Here is a 26,450-nt window from a genome sequence, read left to right as displayed (position 1 = left end):
AACGAAATTGAAACCATCGGGCATGTCATCTTATATTGCCCATTATATTGAGACTCAAGAAAAGAGCTGATCGAGCCGATTCTGAGGAAAATACCTTGTAGTGCAGACGACACCTATATCAGACACCTCTTAGACAAAGACCCCGAAATCAACAGGCCTGTGGCGAAGTACAGTTACATTGCAACAAGAATAAGACGAGCAATGATGACAGCAACGGAGTTCAAATTGCAAACATCAAAGGGACGATAATAAACAGTAGTGACATTTGAATTGAATCCTTAAAACCTTAAAAGTCGAAACCTGGTCAATTTTGTGATTTGGCCATATCTCCACTGTTATCTGTAGTACAATAGTACTTATATTGCCATATTTTATTTTATAAATTGCTTGCTGGTCACTGACCTTATTAAAGGTATTATTATAACAGATTTAGGTGTGTGTGGCGGGGGGACACTCCTAACCCCTAGAAATTAATAAATGGCAGGATGTTGATTATTTGGGATGCGGTGGGAGAAAGACAAGCTGCAGAGGAATTCATTTTTTGTAAACTCAGGGGAGCGTCTCAGCCCTGTTCTTGAGTTTGTTTAAAATCTAAAACAGCTTATCTTGTATTCCTTTCTTAGAATTTGTGCCATTTCGGTTTTTTAAACCTTTGTGTAAAGGCAATACAAAAAATTTCACAGCTGAGTCCTCAACTCTTTGTTACTGTGCTTGGCTTTCTTCAAGTTGGGCTGTGTCTAAAACTTGCCATTTAGGTTTCCAAGCCTTTTTTGTAAACTCAGTTTTAGAAACTGTACCTTTGAGTCCTTAATCCTTTATTACAGGTTACATACACTTCAGGTTACAGCCTCCGCTAACCCAGAAATAGTGCTTCAGGTTAAGAACTTTGCTACAGGATGAGAACAGAAATTGTGCTCCGGCGGCGCGGCAGCAGCAGGAGGCCCCATTGGCTAAAGTGGTGCTTCAGGTTAAGAACAGTTTCAGGTTAAGAACGAATTAAGTACTTAACCCGAGGTACCACTGTACTACGCTTTGCTTCACCTAGGCTGAGCTAGGATTATAATACTTCAGAATTTTTGGGAGTTTTACCCCCTTTCTTTGAATTTGGTCATTTAAGGTTTAAGATTTCTCTATTTCCTTCTGAGGAAACGGAATAGTTCAATGAAACGAGGTTTGTAGCCGGCATCCCATTAAGGCTTTGTTCAATTCTAGGTTTTTCTAAGCTTTCTCTTAAACTTTTTGTTTTTTATTTAGTTTATTTCCATAAGATAATATTTCTAGTCAATTACTTCTCGTTTCAGGGATTTCCACAGTACAGTGGTACCTCGGGATACGAACAGGATCCGTTCTGGAGCCCTGTTCACATCCTGAATGCGACATAAGCCGCGATGGCACGCGTGCGCAGGGCGCATTTTGCCGCTTCCGCGCATGGCGTCCTTTTGAGTGTCTGCGCATGCGTGAGCGGCGAAACCCGGAAGTAACGCGATCCATTACTTCTGGGTTGCTGCGGAGCGCAACTTGAACGCGCTCAACCCGAAGCACATTCAACCCAAGGTATGACTGTATTTCATTTGTTTTGTGTATTTTCTCGGTTCCGTGACTTGTCTTTTTTCTACTGGCAGAGGAATTCCTGGGCCAGCCAAAGCAAAACGACTTGGTCAACTAGGGCCATTAAGGAACAATTCAGGGCCATTGAGGGCCATGGGCAATGAAAGAAAACGGTCCTTTCCCCCTTAGCCGTGAGATGTGAACAGACACTGGGGGGGTTGGAAGGTTGCCGGGGTAACCGGGTGTGAGGTGACAGGAAAAGAGAGTCTTTAGCAAGGTGTGCTGGGAAGAAGAAAGGGAGAGAAGAAAAATGGGGATCCATCTTGGGCAGGCTGGCTGAAGGCTGGCTGGGAGAGATGCCCTGGACTGCTGTGGGGGACAAGCCCCTCTTGAAATGACCATGTTGTAAGATCTGGACTCCCTGCATGCAGACTGAAGGTGTAGATAGGTGAATAAACTGTATTTCTTAAAGCTACGACAGTCTCCACCATGTTTAAAGGGCTATAGGTACTAGCCACCCCAGATATATACCATTTTCATCCTAAGCTCATGGCTAAAAAGAACCCACAGGTAAGGAGGCAAAAGCCTTTGCTTTCTCCCATAAAAACAATTTTTAAAGGCAGCTAACACACAAAGTCAGGGACGTGGGTGGCGCTGTGGTCCAAACCACTGTTTGGCTTGCCGATCGGAAGGTCAGCGGTTCGAATCCCTGCGACGGGGCGAGCTCCCGTTGCTTGGTCCCAGCTCCTGCCAACCTAGCAGTTCGAAAGCATGCTGGTACAAGTAGATAAACAGGTACCACTGTGGCGGGAAGGTAAACGCCGTTTCCGCTGGGAGAGATGCCTTGGACTCCAGGGCTACACTGCTGAGGGGGACAAGCCCCTCTTGAGTGGACCGTGCTGTAAAATCTGAACTCGCTCCATGCCAACCGAAGGTGTAAATAGGCGGATAAACCGTATTTCTTAAAGTTGTCACAGCCTCCGCCGCGTCTCAATTCTCCAAAGAAGGATCCCTGCCTGGTATTGGAAGGATAACAATGCTGGTGTCCGGCTGGGCACCCTGGGGAGGGAATTCCTGAGGCTTGGAGCCATAACTGAGGAGGCCCCGTCTTCTCTCGTTACCACCCACCCACTTTGCAGGGGCACCTCGAGCATAACCTCTGAAAATGACTAAGATATACAGACCGCTTGGTACCAGGAATTGGGGGGGGGCAGGGGTGGAATAGCAGAGAGACCAGAGGGCAGGGAACCCCTTTCTTCTGCAAAACAGAAGGAAAGACTTCCTTTCAAAGTACAGTGGTGCCCCGCAAGACGAATGCCTCGCAAGACGGAAAACCCGCTACGAAAGGGTTTTCCGTTTTGGAGGTGCTTCGCAAAACGAATTTGCTATGGGCTTGCTTCGCAAGACGAAAATGTCTTGCGATTCCTGGGGTTTTCCCCCCCTCCCCCCCTTTTCCCCAAGCCCCTAAGCCGCTTAACAGCTGTTCGCTAAGCCGCTTAACAGCTGTTCGCTAAGCCGCTTAACAGCTGATCGCTAAGCCACTTAACAGCTGATCTAAGCCGCTTATCAGCTGATCTAAGCCGCTAATAGCCTTTTAGCAGCTAATCCGCTAATCCCTTAAGACTTTAATAGCTGCTAATAGCCTTTTAGCAGCTAATCCGCTAATCCCTTAAGCCTTTAATAGCCGCTAATAGCCGCTAAACCGCTAATAGCGCTAATAGCGCTAATCCGCTAATGGGCTTGCTTCGCAAGACGAAAAAAACGGCAAGACGAAGAGACTCGCGGAACGGATTCTTTTCGTCTTGCGAGGCACCACTGTAATACAGTGGATGCTCAGGTTGCAATTTTGTGCTTCTGCGCAAAGAGTGATTTAGCGCTTCTGCGCATGCGCGACCGCCCAAACCCGGAAGTAACCCGTTCCGGTACTTCCATGTTTTGGCAGTCCATAACCCCAAAGAAACGCAACCTGAAGCGGCTGTAACCCGAGGTATGACTGCATAGTGTATTACAGAACACACTGTAGAGGTTAGCACATTTTTGGTAAGAAGGCAAGCGAGCGCTGCAACAAAATGTCGCAGTGCGGAGTCTATTTCACGCTATTCCTCCTCCCACCCAGTTTTCTGTTATTACACACACACACTCAGTTCCCACGGGTCTGTTTTTGGCATTCCTGTACTTCTCCAATCACTGGGCTTCCCCCAAGCCTCAAGATAACTTCCCTCGAGAGCCCGTGGGGTGCCAAGCTAGATTACATCAGCATCGGCACTCGCGCCCTGAACTTTAGAAGTAGAATGAATGGCATAATGTCAATGGAACGGGGCCAAAATACCTCTGCGATGTAACTCTCCAAGTTTATGTAAGAAGAGTTGTGGCGTTTTTGTTTGTTTTTTAAGGAAAGACACATCGACAGTGAAAGGCTTGCCAGCACAACTGGTGTACCTCCCTTTTTGGGTGGGGGCGCATCTTTTTCCGCAGGTCCTTCCTCCCACCCCTTTGGAAAAAAACTGAGAAGAGTTGGTGGAAGAAGATTGGAAGAAATTTAAAGACTTATCTACAGAAATATTGTAAAATTAATGAATGTTAGAATGATGTTGGATTGAGGTTAAGGGGTTTTTAGTAATGATATTATGAAGGAATATGAAAAAATGGATTGTTAACAGGTGAAAATTTAAAGTTATAATATATCAAGACCGAGATAAGGATAAAGGTAAAGAGGGAAAGGATTTGCTGAATAAATAAATTGAACTGGAATACAAAGAGGGGAGGTGTGGGGAGGTCCGGGAATCAAGCAAATGCAAGATATGTTATGAAAGATTGAACTGTTTTTAATTGTTTTTTGTTTTTTATTTTTGTGATGTTATGGAAAATCTTAATAAAATATTATTATAAAAAAGGGAAAAAACTGATTTATTATGGCCTTGCTGACCTTTTACATCCCCGCTCAGCAATCTGCGCTGGGAGCCAGTGTGTGTGTTATCTGCCAAATTCAAGGTGTTACTGGGAATGGAGGAATGTTTGCAGAATGTTTTTCTCCCTCTTTCTTAATGCCAAAATTCATGGACCTCCAACAGAGCTGTGTCGGAAGATTCAGGACAGAAGAAGAAGAAGAAGAGTTTGGATTTGATATCCCACTTTATCACTACCCGAAGGAGTCTCAAAGCGGCTAACATTCTCCTTTCCCTTCCTTCCCCACAACAAACACTCTGTGAGGTGAGTGGGGCTGAGAGACTTCAGAGAAGTGTGACTGGCCCAAGGTCACCCAGCAGCTGCAGGTGGAGGAGCGGGGAAGCGAACCTGGTTCACCAGATTACGAGTCCATCGCTCTTTTTAACCACTACACCACACTGGCTCTCAGGTGGATGAAAGTTGTTGAGTCTGTGGTATAAGGAATTGTGGCAGTTTGCTATCGGGGAAACTCTGGCCTTTAGGGGAAAGGCACACAGGAAATGTATGTTTTATGTAGATGGCTTAGAGCAGCTTTCGCCAATATCTGAGGCCCTCCAGAAACGGCTAGGCTACAACTCACACTGGCCGAAGCCAATGTTAGAAAAGGCAGGCTTAGAGGTTTTGATGATTCAATGGTAAAGAAATCCTCTTAAAGAATAATGATAATTATTCTTTGGCCAGGGCACAGCCTGACTCCCTGCTTTGGCAATCTTCACAAAACTCTAGCCCAATGGTTGCCATTAATTTGATTTGAATTAATTTTATAATGAAATGATTTTAGAATGTTGTATTATTTTATTGTTGTTAGCTGCCCTGAGCCCGGCTTCGGCTGGGGAGGGCGGGATATAAATAAAAATTAATTATTTACCGTATTTTTTGCACCATAACACTCACTTTTTTCCTCCTAGAAAGTAAGGGGAAATGTCTGTGCGTGTTATGGAGGGAATGCCTACGGATGGCGGGGGGATCTGCTGCAGTCGTGAGCAGAGGATCCATGGTTCCCCTTCCTTCCCTCCTCCGTGGCTCGCTTTGAAACAGCAAAGCGGGAGAAGAGCCACGGAGTGGGGAGGAGAGAGGGACAGAGAGCCTGCTTCTTTAAAGGAGCAAAGCGGGAGAGGAGAGGAGCCTTCTCCCCTTATACCCCTCTTCTTCATTATTAGCAGCATCCTTCTCCACCCACCCCACACGTGCTTCTTCTCCCCTTAAACCCCTCTCCTGCATTATTAGCAGCATCCTTCTCCACACACCCCACGCGTGTTCCTTGTCCCTTGAGTGCTTTTCCTTCCCTCCCCACTTAAAACGTGGTTACAAAGCACGGATCCACATGGATCCTCAGGATTTTTGCACTGGGTCACCCCAAATTCACCATCAGATCACATAGCATGTCCATGGCTACAGTTTGCACCAAAAAAATCACGCACCCACTGTTGTCTGGGGCCGCAGTGGTGCAAAAACGTGGTTACAAAGCACGGATCCACATGGATCCTCAGGATTTTTGCATTGGGCTACTCCAAACTCACTGTCAGATCACATGTCTGTGGCCACAGCATGAACCACAAAAATCATACATCCACTGTTTCATTTAGAATTTTTTTTTCTTGTTTTCCTCCTCTAAAAACTACGTGCGTGCTATGGTCTGGTGCGTGTTATAGAGCGAAAAATACGGTATATTATTATTTATAATAAAACGACACAGGACCAAAACACAGAAAGCGTATCTTTGCGCAATGCGTAAATGAACGAAAGGTAGTCATTTCAGATTACCTTCACTGTTCTGGATCTAAAACTAAAACTAGCACGTATTAAGTTTAAGGGCCCCTGGACGGTTAAGTCCAGTCAAATTCGAAAGCGCTCATCTCGCTTTCAGGCTGAGGGAGCCGGCGTTTGTCCACAGACAGCTTTCCGGGTCATGTGGCCAGAATGACTAAACCGCTTCTGGCGCAACGGAACACCGTGATGGAAACCAGAGCGCACAGAAATGCCGTTTATCTTCCCGCCGTAGTGGTACCTATTTATCTACTTGCACTGGTGTGCTTTCAAACTGCTAGGTTGGTAGGAGATGGGACAAAGCAACGGGAGCTCACCCCGTCGTGCAGATTTGAACCGCCGATCAAATATACCAGCTGAGGAATTAATGGCCCTTTCTCATGCTAGGATTTATTTGATCGAGCACAGATTGTGTGTTACTCATGTGTAAAACAAGTGCTGGAAGTTTATGTCCCTTTGCTCTTCCTGCAGCTGCATTAGGAATGCGGGTGGCGCTGTGGTCTAAACCACTAAGCCTCTTCGGCTTGCTGATCAGAAGGTTGGTGGTTCGAATCCCTGCAACAGAGTGAGCTCCCGTTGCTCTGTCCCTGCTCCTGCCAACCTAGCAGTTCGAAAGCACGTCAAAGTGCAGGTAGATAAATAGGTACCACTCCGGCGGGAAGGTAAATGGCGTTTCCATGCGCTGCTCTGGTTTCACCAGAAGTGGCTTAGTCATACTGGCCACATGACCCGGAAAAATTGTCTGCGGACAAATTGTCAGCTCCCTCAGCCGGTAAAGTGAGATGAGCGCCTCAGCCCCAGAGTTGTTTGTGACTGGACTTAACTGTCAGGGGTCCTTTACCTTTATTCTGCAGAAAACTGGGCAAATTATTTTTTATTTATTTACTATGAGCCCGGCCTTGGCTGGGGAGGGCGGGGTATAAATAAAAATTATTATCATTATTATTATTATTATTATTATTATTATTATTATTACTATTTATTATTTATTAGGCTGCTGACACATGTGGCGCTCCCAAACTTTTAAAAGCATAAAATAGCACAAAATCAGCAGGGAGAAAAGGAGGAAGCCCAACGATATCTTATAAAACAAACCCAACAAAACAGCAGCAAAACCCACATCAACAAAAAGCAAAATAATCCTAATCCATTAAGTGCCTGGAAGAAGCCACTAAGTTTCCACCCGGTGCTGAGAGAATGTTTATGGTGGCTCAAGGTGGGGAGAGGACTGTACCATATCTGATCAGGGACATTGGGTTAGAAGAGAGACATCGAAACAGGAGATGGCGGAAATGACTGGCAGAATCCGAGACCAGGGAGAAGAGTCGATGGAAGAAGATTGGAAAAAATTTAAAGTATATTTACAGAAATATTGCAAAATTAATGAATGTTAGAAGAATACTGGAATGAAATTCCATGGTTTTAGCAGAAGTGTTATTAATAGTTATATGAATATTAATTGTTAATGTGCTAAAGTGGAAAAGAGGGAAAGGATTTGTTGAATTAGCTAATTTGAACTAGAATACAAAAAAGGGAGGTGTGAGGAAGTTGAGGAAACAAGCCTATGAAAGATAATGAAATGAAAATTGGATGTGTTTTTAAATGTATTAATTTTTTCTTGTTGTTTTGTGGTATTGTTCTTTCTTTTTATTTTTGTTGTACTGTTGGTTAAATTTTCATTGTTTCTTTTTTTCTTTTTTCTTTTTCTTTTTGTAACTATTAAACTTTTAATAAATATCATTTTTTTAAAAAAATAGAAGAGAGACAAAGGGCTTGCTATACAGTGGTACCTTGGGTTAAGTACTTAATTCGTTCTGGAGGTCCGTTCTTAACCTGAAACTGTTCTTAACCTGAGGTACCACTTTAGCTAATGGGGCCTCCCGCTGCTGCCGGAGCACGATTTCTGTTCTCATCCTGAAGCAAAGTTCTTAACCTGAGGTACTATTTCTGGGTTAGCGGAGTCTGTAACCTGAAGCGTCTGTCAACCAAGGTACCACTGTATTGCAAATGGAAGTCATCTGGTTCAGCAACTGCAGCTGCTCACATCTGGGTGATAACCTCAATGGTTTTCCTTTACTACTTTCAGGAAAAGGTCAGACAGCTGTTTCCGGAAAGGTTGAAGGAAAGCATTGGGGGGAAATAAATCTGGGATCTCTCCAAGGCAGAAACATCTTGGAATGAAACAGAGTGGAATTGTGACCTCCCCCTTTTGATTAGAGGTCATGCACAATGTTGAGGCAGCCCCTGAAAATAAATAGAAGAAGAAGAAGAAGAAGAAGAAGAAGAAGAAGAAGAAGAAGAAGAATCATAGAGTTGGAAGAGACCACAAGGGCCATCGAGTCCAACCCCCTGCCAAGCAGGAAACACCATCAACAATGTACAACAATGTACAGTTGTACCTCGGGTTAAGAACTTAATTCGTTCTGGAGTTCCGTTCTTAACTTGAAACTGTTCTTAACCTGAGGTATCACTTTAGCTAATGGGGCCTCCCGCTGCTGCCGCACGATTTGTGTTCTCATCCTGAAGCAAAGTTCTTAACCCGAAATACTACTTCTGGGTTAGTGGAGTCTGTAACCTGAAGCGTATGTAACCTGAAGTGTATGTAACCTGAGGTACCACTGTACTGCAATTACACAATCAATCAATCAATCAATCAATCAACCAGGAGCTGAACTGGGTTCCACAGTGTCACAAAAATAAAACAAAAAGAGCTGCAAAAACAAAAACACAAAATAAACAGCAGAAACAGACAGACCTCAGCATAACACTCAAAACAGAAGCATAACACTCAAAGCGGAGCACATTCGACTTTCAGAAAAAATTCGCAAACCGGAACACTTACTTCCAGGTTTGCAGTGTTTGGGTTCAAAATTGTTTGAGTTCCAAGGCATTTGAGAACCAAGGCGCCACTGTATGCTGCTGCCGTGTCCAGTTATTCACTCCCTAGGGAACTGTGGGGTCACAGGGTCTCGACACGCGATTATTTTTAACCTTCTCGCTTCTTACACAGCTGCCTTATTCTGTCGCAAACTGCTCTGCAAGCATTTTGGGTGAAGCGAGAAATATCTTAATGAACGAATATGCAATGGCTAAACTACGGAATTTACTCCTGCTGCTAGATATAGCGATAGCAACCCACCTGGCTTTAAAAAAGACAATTTCATTGAGGATACAACAGTATTCATCCAGATATCAGTTTCTAGTGCAATGCAAATTACATTTTCAAACTCCTTCCCCGAAATTCCTACGGCTCAGTAGGCCTTTTCCACAGCTGCTACTCCCGGTGAGACATGCCTCCCTCTGACAATGATTTCTCATTGTACTTTAAGGAATTTCCACTGGTTTTTACTTTTGCTTCTGTTTTATTCTTACATTCCCCCCCCCCCCATTGTTACAGTGTGTTCTTTCTTCCTTTTTTTATTTCGGTGAATGGAAAACCTCATTGCACAATTTCCTTCAACAAAAGTAGGCCAAAAATAAGAGCCGTTTCCTTCTGGCTGGTCATCTCAATACTACTACTAAAAACAACTGTAATTTTTTTTTTAAAAAAAGCTAAAGGAACATGGTCTAAGAAACTGCCTCAAACCGAGTCGCTAAAGCTCAGTACTGAGTACTGTTTGCACTGTAGACTTAAAGCAGTTTCATGCCGCTTTAAACAGCCACGGCTTCCCCCCGCTCTCACACAAAGAATCCTAGGTATTATGGTTTGTTAAGGTTGCTGAGTGACAATGCAAAAGCCTTTGACTGTGTTGACCACAGCAAACTATGGCAAGTTCTTAAAGAAATGGGAGTGCCTGATCACCTCATCTGTCTCCTGAGAAATCTCTATGTGGGACAAGAAGCTACAGTTAGAACTGGATATGGAACAACTGATTGGTTCAAAATTGGGAAAGGAGTACGGCAAGGCTGTATATTGTCCCCCTGCTTATTTAACTTATATGCAGAATTCATCATGCGAAAGGCTGGGCTGGATGAATCCCAAGCCGGAATTAAGATCGCTGGAAGAAATATCAACAACCTCAGATATGCAGATGATACAACCTTGATGGCAGAAAGTGAGGAGGAATTAAAGAACCTTTTAATGAGGGGGAATGAAAGAGGAGAGCGCAAAATATGGTCTGAAGCTCAACATCAAAAAAACGAAGATCATGGCCACTGGTCCCACTGGCAAACAGAAGGGGAAGAAATGGAGGCAGTGAGAGATTTTACTTTCTTGGGCTCCATGATCACTGCAGATGGTGACAGCAGTCACAAAATTAAAAGACGCCTACTCCTTGGGAGAAAAGCAATGACAAACCTAGACAGCATCTTAAAAAGCAGAGACATCACCTTGCCAACAAAGGTCTGTATAGTTAAAGCTATGGTTTTCCCAGTAGTGATGTATGGAAGTGAGAGCTGGATCATAAAGAAGGCTGATCGCCAAAGAATGGATGCTTTTGAACTATGGTACTGGAGGAGACTCTTGAGAGTCCCATGGACTGCAAGAAGATCAAACCGATCCATTTTGAAGGAAATCAGCCCTGAGTGCTCACTGGAAGGACAGATCCTGAAGCTGAGGCTCCAATACTTTGGCCACCTCATGAAAAGAGAAGACTCCCTGGAAAAGACCCTGATGTTGGGAATGATGGAGGGCACAAGGAGAAGGGGACGACAGAGGATGAGATGGTTAGACAGTGTTCTCGAAGCTACAAACATGAACCTGACCAAACTGCGGGTGGCAGTGGAAGACAGAAGTGCCTGGCGTGCTCTGGTCCATGGGGTCACGAAGAGTCGGACATGACTAAACGACTAAACAACAACAAGGTTGCTGAGAGTTATAAGGAGACCCCTGGTCCCCTCCCAGAGCTACAAACCATGCTGAAAAATCAACCCCTTTCCCCAGGGAATTCTGGGAACTGTAGTTCTGTGCCTCACATCCACACTGGAATTCAGTGAGGATTTGAAGCTGCTTGTGTCTCCCTTTGTGTGTGTGTGGATGTGTGCATCTCTGGCATCCACACAACAACCTTCTCATCCAACTGGCGGCCTGCGTCACCCCCTACTTTTTTGTGCAAATCTGGTATATCAGAAAAACACCTGTTTTCTTGGAAGGAAATCCTTCTGCACATGTCCAGAAGAGACCACAGGTTTCTTGGCTGAGAGCGACATGCCCTTTAAAAAAACTTCTGTTTAGTGCAAATTGGAATTGTTACACGGTTCCCTCCCCCTTTTAAATGTTATTAAGCAGTCAAATTATTTTACGAAACAAAAGCAAGCGTCAGGTGGCGACTTTCTATTCTAGATCCATGTGGTTGGATATGACATCGGAAAACACACGAGAGGTTTAATCTGAAGTCAGACTAGAAAACAAGATTCTTGTTCTTGGTAATAGTGGACTGCGGTATATAACCAGTACCAATAAAGTTAAATCTGGTGGGAACGAGTTTGGTTGTTAATATACAGTGGTGCCTCGCAAGACGAAATTAATTCGTTCTGCGAGTCTCTTCGTCTAGCGGTTTTTTCGTCTTGCGAAGCAACCCTATTAGCGGCTTAGTGGATTAGCGGCTATTAGCGGCTATTAGTGGCTTAAGGGATTAGCGGATTAGCTGCTAAAAGGCTATTAGCGGTTTAGCGGCTTAGAAAAAGGGGGTGGGGAGCGGAAAAAAAATCTCAAAACTCGCAAGACATTTTCGTCTTGCGAAGCAAGCCCATAGGGAAATTCGTCCTGCGAAGCGCATCGAAAAACGGAAAACCCTTTCGTCTAGCGGCTTTTCCGTCTTGCGAGGCATTCTTCTTGCGGGGTACCACTGTACTCCAAAAACACCAGCCACAAGGTCAAATGAGTCAACTCTTCTGAAGATATGAAGGCGAAAGTGTGAACTCCTATTCCGTCCTTCAGCAACAGTCAATCTAAACGCAGCCAACAAATATAATGTAAGAGTTTTGAAAATTAAGTTCTGCCTTATCACTTTCAAGTAGATATGGCACATGCACAGGTTAAACAAATTCCTGCTGGTTTGAGAAGTATTTTTGTTAGGGATTGTAGGGCAAAACCTGCCAAGGAAAACAAAGAATTTATTTATGTATGCTACAACAGCAGCACGAAAGAACAACGGCAAGAGAAATTATGCAGAGCTGGCCAAACTGACTTACAAATTGCGAGACAAGGACAATTGTGACTTCAGGGAGGAATGGGAACTTTTACAAACTATTTAAAAAGAGAACAAAATGAACCGGACTCCTTGGCAGGTTTTGAATAAACATACACAAATTCATTGGTTGATAACATGATGGATAGATATGTAAGGATATGTTGTTGTTTCGTCGTTTAGTCGTGTCCGACTCTTCGTGACCCCATGGACCAGAGCACGCCAGGCCCTCCTGCCTTCCACAGCCTCCCTCAGTTTGGTCAAACTCATGCTGGTAGCTTCGAGAACGCTGTCCAACCATCTCGTCCTCTGTCGTCCCCTTCTCCTTGTGCCCTCCATCTTTCCCAACATCAGGGTCTTTTCCAGGGAGTCCTCTCTTCTCATGAGGTGGCCAAAGTCTTGGAGCCTCAGCTTCAGGATCTGTCCTTCCAGTGAGCACTCAGGGCTGATTTCCTTCAGAATGGATAGGTTTGATCTTCTTGCAGTCCATGGGACTCTCAAGAGTCTCCTCCAGCACCATAATTCAAAAGCATAAATTCTTCGGCGATCAGCCTTCTTTATGGTCCAGCTCTCACTTCCATACATCACTACTGGGAAAACCACAGCTTTAACTATACGGACCTTTGTTGGCAAGGTGATGTCTTTGCTTTTTAAGATGCTGTCTAGGTTTGTCATTGCTATGACACTGTAAGGATATGCAGAATTTTATAATATGCAGAGAAAATATGTGAGGAGAAATCAGGGAGAGGAACTGAGGGAAGTCCTTGGTGGGGGGAGGAAAGGGGGGGGAATAATGTATGTGATTATAAGGTTTGATAATTTGTTATGTGGAAATTGATCAATAAAAAATATTTAAAAAACAAACAAGTTCCTGCTGGTTTGCAGAAGTTATGGTGGACGGGGAAGTTCTACTTGAGAGGAAGGGACAAAAAGGGGAAACAGAGACCCATGTACAAAATGTGTGGACACAACTTTGGAGGGGGGAACCCATAGAGAGTTGGGGGTGAACAGGGGTGATGACGGGAAAGGGCGGGAAGAGTCTAAATAATTTGGGAAGAGGAAGTAAGTTTCTGAAGAACAGAGGCATGCATTTATAGAATCATAGAATCATAGACCACAAGGGCCATCGAGTCCAACCCCCTGCCAAGCAGGAAACACCATCAGAGCACTCCGGACATATGGTTGTCAAGCCTCTGTTTAAGACCTCCAAAGAAGGAGACTCCACCACACTCCTTGGCAGCAAATTCCACTGTCGAACAGCTCTTACTGTGAGGAAGTTCTTCCTAATCTTTAGGTGGAATCTTCTTTCTTGTAGTTTGAATCCATTGCTCCGTGTCCGCTTCTCTGGAGCAGCAGAAAACAACCTTTCTCCCTCCTCTATGTGACATCCTTTTATATATTTGAACATGGCTATCATATCACCCCTTAACCTCCTCTTCTCCAGGCTAAACATGCCCAGCTCCCTTAGCCGTTCCAGGCCTTTGACCATTTTGGTTGCCATCCTCTGGACACGTTCCAGTTTGTCAGTGTCCTTCTTGAACTGTGGTGCCCAGAACTGGACACAGTACTCCAGGTGAGGTCTGACCAGAGCAGAATACAGTGGCACTATTACTTCCCTTGATCTAGATGCTATACTCCTATTAATGCAGCCCAGATTTTGTTCGAGGAAATGAACAAGCTTCGGGGAAAACGAGAAAACAGCACTGTGCAACTTTTTTCTGAGCAGCCCTTCCAACCCAGGAAGGGATGCAAAATCTTTATGCTGGAGATGCAACGATCAAGCCATCTTCAGATATCGGAAGGGCTGTTGTGTGTAGATGATGGAGGGTGTTTGTTTTCTGTGCTCCAGAGGGCAAGATCTGGACGAGGGATTCCCCCGTGAATCTAAGCCACATTTCAAGAAAGCTAGTATGTTAAGAATATAGGGGTAACCTTGGTACTCAAACAACTTGGAACCCAAACGCTGCAAACCCAGAAGTAAGTGTTCTGGTTTGCGAACTTTTTTTGGGAAGCTGAACATGCTCCGTTTTGGGTGTTCAAAGTGTTGGTGCTGACATTTAAAAGCCCTAAACCAGGGGTCAGCAAACATTTTCAGCAGGGGGCCGGTCCACTGTCCCTCAGACCTTGTGGGGGGCCGGACTATATTTTGGGGAAAAAATATGAATGAATTCCTATGCCCCATAAATAACCCAGAGATGCATTTTAAATAAAAGCACACTTCTACTCATGTGAAAACACCAGGCAGGCCCCACCAATCACCCAGAGATGCATTTTAAAGAAAAGGACACATTCTACTCATGTAAAAACACGCTGATTCCCGGACCGTCCGCAGGCCAGATTTAGAAGGCGATTGAGCCGGATCCAGCCACCGGGCCTTAGTTTGCCTACCCATGCCCTAAACGACCTCAGTCCAGTAGACCTGAAGGAGCGTCTCCACCCCCATAGTTCAGCCTGGACATTGAGGTCCAGCTCCAAGGGCCTTCTGGCGGTTCCCTCTCTGCGAGAAGTGAGGTTACAGGGAACCAGGCAGAGGGCCTTCTTAGTAGTGGCGCCCTCCCATCAGATGTAAAGAAAATAAACAACTACTGTGGTACCTCGGGTTAAGAACTTAATTCATTCTGGAGGTCCGTTCTTAACCTGAAACTGTTCTTAACCTGAAGCACCACTTTAGCTAATGGGGTCTCCCGCTGCCACCGCTCCGCCGGAGCACAATTTCTGTTCTCATCCTGTAGCAAACTTCTTAAGGCGAGGTACTATTTCTGTAACCTGAAGCGTCTGTAACCCGAGGTACCACTGTATCTGACTTCTATAAGACACCTGAAGGTATTTTAATATTTTGCTGGAAGCCACCCAGATTGGCTGGGGAAACCCAGCCAGATGGGCGGGGTATAAATAATAACTTTATTATTATGATTATGATTATTATTTCCTTATTATTAGGTTTGTGTAGAAGCATAGAACCGTATACAGTGGTACCTCGGGTTACAGATACTTCAGGTTACGGACGCTTCAGGTTACAGACTGGGGTTAAGAACTTTGCTTCAGGATGAGAACAGAAATCGTGCTCCGGTGGCGTGACAGCAGCAGGAGGCTCCCTTAGCTAAAGTGGTGCTTCAGGTTAAGAACAGTTTCAGGTTGGGACAAGGATAACTGTGACTTTAAAGATGAATGGGAACCCTTTACAAAGTATTTGAAGACACAACAAAGCGAACTGGACTCCTTGGCTGGTTTTGAATAAACATTCACAAACTTTTTATTGATAATAATCAGCTAAATAGTTTGAGGATCCATACAACTGTGTAACATGCAGAAAACAGCATTTTTAGAGAAATCAAAGACTGGAACCGAGGGTAGTTGAGGGGTGGGGGTGGGTGGGTTCTGTGGGGGGAGGGAGGAAAAATGGGGGGGGGGAATAAGGATGATATGTTTCTGGATAATATGTTTTGTTTAAATTTTGAATAAAAAAGTTATTTAAAAAAAGAGAACAGTTTCAGGTTAAGAACGGACCTCTGGAACGAATTAAGCACTTAACCCGAGGTACCACTGTAGTTGGAAGGAGATTTTTTGCTCTATAAGACTCACTTTTCCCTCCTAAAAAGTAAGGGGAAATGTGTGTGCGTCTTATGGCAGGCTGCGCAGCTATCCCAGAAGCCAGAACAGCAAGAGGGATCGCTGCTTTCACTGCGCAGCGATCCCTCTTGTTGTTCTGGCTTCTGAGATTCAGAATATTTTTTTTCTTGTTTTCCTCCTCCAAAAACTAGGTGAGTCTTATGGTCTGGTGCGTCTTATAGAGCGAAAAATACGGTAATCTAGTCCAACTCTCTGCAAGGCAAGAATCACAGCTCAAGAATTCCAGATTGACAGCCGCCCAGACTCTGTCTAGAAGCCACCAATAAAGGGGAAATCCACTACCTTTTGAGTCCAACACTCTGAAACAGCTGGGCTCCCCAAGGAGCCCAACGTCGTCTGACAACAACCGATAAGCATCTTTTAAAATATTAACCACGGATGAAGACTGGAGTGAGGCACAAAGAGGAAGATATTCAGCCGGCACCCAAAGGACGCCTGTCTAATGTTTAACAGGAAAAACATCCCGCGGGGACGCATTCCGTTCCGACATTGTGTGGAAAAGACTTCCTGGAAGACCTCACCTGCAGAGCGCAGGGGTCTACTGAGTATATAAGGGGGGAGAGATGATCTTTTGGGTTATTCCAAGACTTTATGCACCAAAAACAGCACCTGGAACTTTGCCCTGATTGGCGGCTGGCGGAATTCTCTCAACTTCAGAGTGTTAGAATGCAAATAGATCTCTTCCCTTAGGTCTGTCTGCCTTACGGTATTGATTTTGTGGTGAAATCAAACACAGGCAAAGTTGTTAGGCCAGCGCCTTAAACAATAGAATTCTCTCAACCTCAGAGTGTTGGAATGCAAACTACAGTGGTACCTCGGTTCTCAAACTTAATCCGTTCCGGGAGTCTGTTCCAAAACCAAAGCGTTCCAAAACCAAGGCACGCTTTCCCATAGAAAGCAATGCAAAATGGAGAAATCCGTTCCAGACATCCGAAAACAACCCCTAAAATAGCAATTTAACATGGATTTTACTATCTAACGAGACTATTGACCATTAAATGAAAGCAATAAACAATGTACAGTGGTACCTCAGGTTACATACGCTTCAGGTTACACACTCCGCTAACCCAGAAATAGTGCTTCAGGTTAAGAACTTTGCTTCAGGATAAGAACAGAAATTGGACTCCCGCGGCGTGGCAGCAGCAGGAGGCCCCATTAGCTAAAGTGGTGCTTCAGGTTAAGAACAGTTTCAGGTTGAGAATGGACCTCCGGAACGAATTAAGTACTTAACCCGAGGTACCACTGTACTGCATTCACACAATCAATCAATCAATCAATCAGTCGATAGCCGAACTGGGTTCCACACAGCCACACACACAAAAAAAGCCGCAAAAACAAAAACGCAAAAATAGACAGACCTCAGCGTAACATTCAAAGTGTGGGACTCAAAACGGAGGATATTCGGCTTCCGAAAAAAGTTCCAAGTACCGTATTTTTCGCTCTATAAGATGCACCAGACCACAAGACGCACCTAGTTTTGGAGGAGGAAAACAAGAAAAAAATATTCTGAATCTCAGAAGCCAGAACAGCAAGAGGGATCGCTGCGCAGTGAAAGCAGCAATCCCTCTTGCTGTTCTGGCTTCTGGGATAGCTGTGCAGCCTGCATTCGCTCCATAAGACGCACACACATTTCCCTTTACTTTTTAGGAGGGAAAAAGTGAGTCTTATAGAGCAAAAAATATGGTAATTTGAGTGCCAAGGTGTTTGAGAACCAAGGTCTTCACCTGCCAGCCCCTTCCCTTAGGTCTGTGTGCTTTATGGTATTGATTTTGTGGTGAAATCAAACACAGCCAAAGTTGTTAGGTAAGCACCTTAAACAATATCATAGATAATACACCCATATTTCCCGCTACTGAGTCTACAAAGTCCAACCCCCTGCAATACGGGAAGAGTGGAAGAAGGAGAAAAGAAATCGTTCCCACAATTTTTTTTGCTCTGGCTCCATCCTTCAGACCTGTCCACCAGCTGCCGCAGATGAGCCTTCAAGGAATGCAAGGTTTAAAAACAGACTGCACACCCCTGCAAGAAAGGCTGTTCTGGATTAATTTCACCAGCCCCTGTATAGAAGCAGTATCTCCGCAAGAGAGGCCGAAAGCTTTGGGATTTTGGCAAACACTCAGAGGTAGCCTGGTATTACCATAACTAAATTGCAAGCAGGAGGGGCAGAGGACACTGAAAAACAGTCTAGTCCAACGCTGCTTTGGTCAGGCCACTGAAAGGACACAAAAATTGGTGCTGAAGCAAATGCAGCAAAGCCTTTCTTATTTGTTTGTTTGCTTGTTGGTGTCATAAAAACTTATACACCACTTGATTGTAACACATAAACCAGGGGTCAGCAAACTTTTTCAGCAGGGGGCCGGTCCACTGTCCCTCAGAGCTTGTGGGGGGCCGGACTATATATTTTTGGGGGGTGGGAGGGAGAATGAATTCCTATGCCTCACAAATAACCCAGAGATGCACTTTAAATAAAAGCAGACATTCTAATCCTGTAAAAACACCAGGCAGGCCCCACAAATGACCCAGAGATGCATTTTAAATCAAAGCACACATTCTACTCATGTAAAAACACCAGGCAGGCCCCACAACTAACCCAGAGATGCATGAATGAATTTTATTATTTCGGTCACAGACCAGTTCCAGCCCACACACAATATCAAGGAAGTCATAAAACACGACAGGGATACATTTGAATTTGCAATTAGGTATCACAGGGACAGTACAGATATAGCAACAGTTTAAATATATATAAGTTAAAACTTAGGCCCAGAGATGCATTTTGAATGAAAGGACACATTCTACTCATGTAAAAACACGCTGATTCCCGGACCGCCCACGGGCCGGATTTAGAAGGCGATTGGGCCTCATCCGGCCCCCGGGCCTTAGTTTGCCTACCCATGACATAAAGGAACCTCGAAAAAGTTTACCGAAAGAAAGATAAAAAGATCAAGAAGCAAAATTAACAGCTATGATTTAAGACTCTTGAACACTTAAAAACAGCAGTAGACTAAAAAATCGAAGTATTTGAGTGAGGCTTTTGTAGGGCAAGAAGATTATGCTTTCCAGGGAATATTCAGAAAGTAAAACTTTCAAAAAACCACAACCCAACTGTAGCCAACAACCCGCCTGCAGTGAGGCCCGCTTGCAAAGTGAATTATGACAATGTGACTTGGCATAATTTTATCAATGGCTGCTGAGTGTGCCAGTTTGACTGCAAACGGATTGCAAACCCGTGCGTTTTTAAATGCCATTTGCCAGGACAAACTGAGTATGGGACGCAGGCAAAGAATAAATAAATTCAAATATATTTTGCTGCACTGCACCCATGTCTGTTATAGCTACGGTTCAGGATCGGGGCGGGGGGGGGGAGGGTAAAGTGAGGGGGGGGTGAGAGAGAGGAATGCTGCTGAGAGTAGGTTTGATAGCTGAGAAAAACCGCCAGGCCCTGCAATCAGCTGGGTGGAGTTAATTATTATTATTATTATTTCTGGGGCTGCAAGCTTCACAGGGCTGTGGTTGGTGGTGAAAAGAGCCTTATTAGCGACAACCCTGCAATGTAGCCCACCGCCTCTCTGCATCAATAAGGTCTATCAGAGGTAGCTATGCTTCCCTCCCTGTGCAATGTATTCCAGGGCTCACACACCTGGCGGCAAGGTGACGCCCTGAGCCTCAGAGAGGGGGTCTCCCGACACCCCTGCGAGGTAGTCCACTGCGACCATCCCTCCCTTGATTGACAGGTGCCATGGGCAAGCCAATTTACAACAGGTCCACATCACAGCCGTCAACTTTCCCCTTTTCTTGCGGGGAATCCTAAGCGGAATAAGTGAATTTCCCTTTAAAAAAGGGGAAAGTTGACAGCTATGCCCCACATCTGTACATATAAAGCAGTGCAGATGTGGTCCCCTCCTCGCCAGGTGTTACCTGCAGGTAGGCACACCTGTCCGTCGCGCCCTGCCGGGAGGGGTCACCCCGCAGCTGGGAGAAAAGGCCCACGACACCCCCGCGAGGTAGTCCGCTCTCGCCGCTCCCTCCCTTTCGCCGCCTGCCGCGATCTGCAAGGCGCAGGGGCTAGGGAGCGCCAGGCGGCTCTGGGTTCAAGTGCTGCGCGGAAAGGGCGCAGCAGGAGGAGGAGGAGCCAGCGCTAGGTACCTTTCTGGAGCTCGGTAGGGCCGCGTCTTGCAGCGGCGGGAGCCGAGAGCGGCCCCCAGGCGGCCAGCAGCCACGCCACCAGCAGGAGCAGCAGCAGCCTGCGCGGGGCCATGGAGCGGCGGGGGGCGCACGGAGGATCCGCGCTTCTCGGCGCCCGCCGCCTTTATGCGCCCGGCGGCCGGCCGAAGGAAGGCCGATGCAGATAGACACCCATGTTGGCTTGGAATGCGCCGCGGGAGCAACTTTCCCTTTCGCTTTCCCTTTCCGCGGAATTGCCAGCTGCCGGGTTGCGCGCTTTCTCTCCCTGGAGAGGGGGCTGGGCCCGGAAAGGTCTCAAGGTTCGTGGGAGCGGGGTGAGGAGAAGGAGGGCTGCTTCCCCAGGGGAAAGGGGCCCGCCCGGTCCGCTCCCCTCGCCGATGTGTACCCCCTAAGCACGTGCAGAGTGCCCGGGAGAAAAGGCAATTAATTCAGGGGATGGGGCGGGGAAGAGATCGCGCGCAGTATGGCGCCGCCGCCGCAGGAACCGAGAGTTGAGTAGACGGGATGGAGATCGGCGTTCCCTTCCTGCCAAGGAGATAGGAGTTCCTGAGCACGTGCAGAGTGCCCGGGAGAAAAGGCAGTTAATTCAGGGATCGTACGCACTATGGCGCCCCTGCAGGAACCGAAAGTTGAGGAGACGGGAGAGAGATCGGCGTTCCTTCATGCCAAGGGGATAGGAGTTTCTGAGCACGTGCAGAGTGCCCGGGAGAAAAGGCAATTAATTCAGGGAGATAGGAGTTCCTGAGCACGTGCAGAGTGCCCAGTAGGAAAGGCAGTCCTAGGAGGGGCTCAGAAGATAGATGGAGAGATTGAATGGCCACCTGCCATGGCTGCTTTAGTTGAGACTCCTGCATAACAGGAGGTTGGACTAGATGACCTCTTGATGTCCCATTCCAACTGTACAGTGCTTTGGTTCTCTAATATCAAGGGGTTCCTGAGCAGATGCGGAGTGCTCAGGAGGAATGATATGCAGTAGTATAGCACTCCTGTGGGAGTGGAGATCAGCTGTGTGCATTTCTTCCTGCCAAGGTGAAGGGGTTCCTGAGCATGAGCAGAGTGCCTGTGGGAGGGAAAGCCGATGATTGCATGGGGCTTGGGAGACGGAGAGGATGGATGAGCTAATTGAGATTCCAGCATTGCAGGGGATTTGACAAGATGACCCTAGGGGTTCCTTCCAACTCTATAATATCAAGGGCTTCTGAGCACGTGCAGAGTGCCCAGGAAGCAAACCAACCCTGGGAGAACTGCAGGGCTTGTATCCCAACTATTCAGAATGGACCTATTGAAATTAATGGGCCTAAGTTAGTTGGTTTTTTTTTTAAAAAAAAAAACCAATTCAGTGGATCTACTCTGAGAAGGGCTAACATAGAATACAGCCCTAGGCGTGGTGTAGTGGGTGGTCACAGGACCTGGGAGATAAATTTTCTTTAAAAATAAATAAATATTAGAAATGTTATTCTCTGCTTATTATAAAATTGTAAAAATCCTTAATTTATCTATCTAAATATTACCAATAGAAGAAGAAGAAGAAGAGTTTGGATTTGATATCCCGCCTTTCACTCCCTTTAAGGAGTCTCAAAGCGGCTAACATTCTCCTTTCCCTTCCTCCCCCACAACAAACACTCTGTGAGGCGAGTGGGGCTGAGAGACTTCAGAGAAGTGTGACTGGCCCAAGGTCACCCAGCAGCTGCATGTGGAAGAGCAGGGAATCGAGCCCAGTTACCCAGATTACAAGACTACTGCTCTTAACCACTACACCACTACACCACATAAAAAGTTTGTGTATCTTTATTCAAAACCTGCCAAGGAGTCCAGTTCATTTTGTTGTTTCTTTAAAGGTAAAGGGACCCCTGACCGTTAGGTCCAGTTGTGGCCGACTCTGGAGTTGCGGCGCTCATCTCGCTTTATTGGCCGAGGGAGCCGGCGTACAGCTTCCGGGTCATGTGGCCAGCAGGACTAAGCCGCTTCTGGAGAACCAGAGCAGCGCATGGAAACGCCGCATACCATCCCGCCAGAGCGGTACCTATTTATTTACTTGCACTTCGTGCTTTTGAACTGCTAGGTTGGCAGGAGCAGGGACCGAGCAACAGGAGCTCACCCCGTCGCAGGGATTCGAACTGCTGACCTTCTGATCAGCAAGTCCTAGGCTCTGTGGTTTAACCCACAGCGCTACTGGCGTCCTGTTGTTTCTTTAATAACTCTGCAAAAGGTTCCGATTCTTCTTTAAAGTCACAGTTGTCCTTATCACATAGTCTGTGTGTCTGGGAGATAAATTTTCAAAGACAATGGAGTACACTTCCGGGGGTGACCAAAGTGACCTCCCTGGGGCACAAGCCTGGGCAGTGTGTCTGGAGGTCCTGGGCTGCCCAGACGACAAGACCCCCATCTCAGCCTGGCTGATGTGGTCCAAAGCATAGCAGAGCAAGATGTTTGGCACCAGCTGGGCTGCAGGAGTTGCTGGAAGGAGGCGTAAAAGGCGTCATCCAACCATTTTAGGATTTGTGGAGGGTTCCATGGCACATCCCAGTCCGGTTAATAAATACTCCGTGATGGTGGAAAGCAAGGGCAGAGTATGGCTGAGATGGGTCAGATAAGTCAAGACTTCCTGAAGGACCTGGAGGAGCGTCTCCACCCCCTTCGTTCTGCCTGGACACTGAGGTCCAGCGCCGAGGGCCTTCTGGCGGTTCCCTCCCTGCAAGAAACCAAGTTACAAGGAACCAGGCAGAGGGCCTTCTCTGTGGTGGCACCCGCCCTGTGGAACGCCCTCTCACCAGATGTCAAAGAGAAGAACAACTACCAGACTTTTAGAAGACATCTGAAGGCAGCCCTGTTTAGGGAAGCTTTTCATGTTTAACGGACCACTGTATTTTAATACTTGGCTATTCGCAGGGAGGGAACCGCCAGAAGGCCCTCAGAGCTGGACCTCTGTGTCTGGGTTGAACGAAGGGGATGGAGATGCTCCTTCAGGTATACTGGGCCTTTGAGGCCATTTAGGGCTTTCATGGTCAGTACCAACACTTTGAATTGTGCTCGGAAATGTACTGGGAGCCATTGTAGGTCTTTCAAGAGCGGTGTTATGTGGTCTTGGTGGCCGCTCCCAGTCACCAGTCTAGCTGCCACATTCTGGATTAGTTGTCATTTCTGGGTCACCTTCAAAGGTAGCCCCACACAGAGCACATTGCAGTAGTCCAAGCGGGAGATAATCAGAGCAAACCACAGATCTAAAGCTTTTTGCCAGACCGGGAGAGCTTTGCCTTTTCTCTGATGGATCGCCAGCCCTGGCCGGCTACGGTGGCCTGCTAGGTACCTCCATCTCTGTCCTCCATCCCAACCATTTATCTGGGAGATGGTTTCGAACTGGGAAGGAGAGGCCTCCCTGGATATTGTGCCGTGTGTGGTCTTCTGGACCACACAATATCAGAGTGGTTTTCTGGACCACACAATATCAGAGTGGTCTTCTGGACCACACAATATCAGAGTGGGCTTCTGGACCACACAATATCAGAGTGGGCTTCTGGACCACACAATATCAGAGTGGGCTTCTGGACCACACAGTATCAGTTGATCTTCTCCAGGAGAGCTTCATTGCAATGGGAAATGGGGAGCAATGGGAGAAGAGAATCATTCTAGAAATTCCAGTGTCCTGAGTGAATGGGGAACTCCCTGGAATCATGTTTGACGATGCTTGCGAATAGGCCTGTTGAGATCTGGCGAGTTTTGCTCAGGGCAGCTGATTTCTGGGAAAACAGCAGCTTTTGAGAATTCAGATTTTGGTTGCAACGGAACCTCCCTGAGATTCTTCCTATGAAGGCACATTGGGGACTTTTTAAGGAAACAAGCTAACGCGCCTGCTCTTTGGCTTAAACTAGCCTTTGCAAACGTTATATCCTCCAGATGTTTTGTTCTACAACTCCAGTATCTCCCAGCCAGAACAGGCATTGACCAAATTGGAAGAAGACTGGCTTTAAATCTCTGCTTGCAAATGGAGTGACATTTCTGGGGGGGAAACAGCAGCAGCTGTGTTCGATTTTTTTTTGTGCTGACATGAAAAGCCGTGTCAGTTCCTGAAATAAATCATAAACATTTTGTGCAAGCGTAAAGGCTCAGTTATGATGATTGACGGCACCTTGGCTCTCCCTAACTCCAGGCCCCTGAAAGCCAGTTTGAACTGAAAAAGAACCGTAGAAGCTACCCCCAAAAGTCAAAGCATAAATCACAGCTAAAATATCCCTGAGAGGTGGCTGTCTAGCCTCTGCATAAAAACCTCTGTCAAACAGCTCTTACCACCCGAAAGTTATTCCTAATGTCCATTCGGAATAGTCCTTCCTATAATTTGAATCCTCTTGTCAGGGTCTAACCTTCTGGAGTGGCGGAACTCAAGTTTTCTCCATCTTCCATGTGGCAGCCATTTGAAGATATAATAATAATAATAATAATAATAATAATAATAATAATAAATTATTTATATCCTGCCCATCTGGCTGAGTTTCCCCAGCCACTCTCATATCTCCTCTTATCCAGGCTAAATATACCCAACTCCAGATAATTAAGAAGGTACTTTAAAGTATTAAACAGGCCTAGGGTTATAAGAAGAATGTTGTATAGTAAGATTTAAGATCCCCAGGATGATAAGGAACCATAATGGAAACTCTTTGGGTTCAGCCACCCAGGCAGATGAGCGGGGTATAAATAACAACATTATTATGATTATTATTCAATCAGTGTTATATACTGAGTTGAATAGGATCCAAAAGGCAGCAGTCTGATTGGTCCTAGAACAATAGGGTTCAGAATGCAGCAGTCTTGATTGGTCCACAGGAGCCACCCAATCCAGCTCCTGGTAGAAGTGAATCCGCAACCTGATTGGCCTGCAGGTGAATCCCGGAATTAGCCAATCACGTGGGGCCCATTGTGTAAATAATGTATATAAAGCCGACATTCTGGGGGAACTTCCATTCCTCCTCACCACTATGAGCTGAATAAAGAGCATGAAATCCACTCTCGACTCCGAGTATATTTCAATCAGCCAACCAGCTACAAACCCACCTAACAGTTACCCCACCCAGCCCTCAGTTTACCAGCTTCTCCAGAAAAATATAATGGGGGCCTTTGTCAAAGATTACCAGAAAGGTCATGACTTGAGAGTCACCCTGTTAAGAAATGTTAAATAAAGGTCTACAGTTTGCTGTGTGGTCAGTAATCATCCTTTTTTGTACAATAAGCATATGCAATAAGTCAGACTGTGTGTTTGGGAAAATGTCTCCTTGTTTAGTTATTCTTCATATAATTATCCAGTCAGTTTATCCATTAGTGCCATGGTCCAGATATGATTCAGCCACATTTCATATAGGTCAGCATTGAGGGTTCAATGGCTTCTGGTGACAGCCAAGCAAGCAGCTGTTATTTATTGTAATACAAGCTTTTCAGCTGAGCATTCGTCAGCATCTTCTTCAAGTACCGTATTTTTCTCTCTATAAGACGCACCAGACCACAAGACGCACCTAGTTTTTGGAGAGGGAAAACAAGAAAAAAAATATTCTGAATCTCAGATTGCAGTGAAAGCAGCAATCCCTCTTGCTGTTCTGGCTTCTGGGATAGCTGCGCAGCCTGCATTCGCTCCATAAGACGCACACAGATTTCCCCTTACTTTTTAGGAGGGGAAAAGTGAGTCTTATAGAGCAAAAAATACGGTATATTGAATCCTTTTTTAAAGCCCTCCAAGTTGGTGACCACCACTGCCAAACCCTTATTTTCCAGGGACAGTCCCGGATTTACAGAAGCTATCCTGATTTCTGATCCAGAAATGTCCCACTTTTCTGTAAGATGCTCCTGTTTTCACCAGAGATATGTTGGAGGGTATGGAGTTATGTGAACCTTGAAACAAGGAGATAAGTAACTATACAACCTTTAGAAGACATCTGAAGGCAGCCCTGTCTAGGGAAGTTGTTTACTGTTTTATTATGTTTTTATATCCCACTCGTTGGATCATCACCTTGTACTATCAACCTTACTATATGCTTGTGAAACATGGACCACTTATAAACGCCACCTCCAACTCCTCGAAAGATTCCATCAACGGTGTTTCTGAAAAATTTTACACATTACTTGGGAAGGCAGGCAAACTAATATCAGTGTACTGGAAGAAGCAAAGATCACCAGTGTTGAAGCAATGATTCTTCAACATCAACTTCGTTGGACTGGTCATGTTGTGCGGGTGCCTGATGATTGTCTTCCAAAGCAACTAAC

At 45.8% G+C, this 26,450-nt stretch overlaps 1 protein-coding gene and 1 long non-coding RNA gene across 2 annotated transcripts in view; both read right to left on the bottom strand.

Annotated features, from left to right (window-relative positions):
* IL15RA (interleukin 15 receptor subunit alpha) overlaps nt 1–20,329 on the bottom strand; it is a 39,691-nt gene extending 19,362 nt beyond the window's left edge. The window contains exon 1 of the mRNA XM_083402371.1: nt 20,166–20,329. Within this exon, the coding sequence (XP_083258497.1) occupies nt 20,166–20,277 (112 nt within the window). The 5' untranslated portion in view covers nt 20,278–20,329. The remainder of the gene's footprint in view (nt 1–20,165) is intronic.
* Nucleotides 1–26,450, bottom strand: part of LOC310659308 — a 182,760-nt gene that overhangs the window by 101,986 nt on the left and 54,324 nt on the right. The gene's annotated exons all lie outside the window — the stretch shown is intronic.

The sequence above is a fragment of the Podarcis tiliguerta genome (assembly GCF_965153285.1).
Source record: "Podarcis tiliguerta genome assembly, chromosome: 10".
Lineage (NCBI taxonomy): Eukaryota > Metazoa > Chordata > Lepidosauria > Squamata > Lacertidae > Podarcis > Podarcis tiliguerta.
The sequence above is the reverse complement of the archived record's forward strand: the minus strand, read 5'-3'. Positions and strand labels throughout refer to the sequence as shown.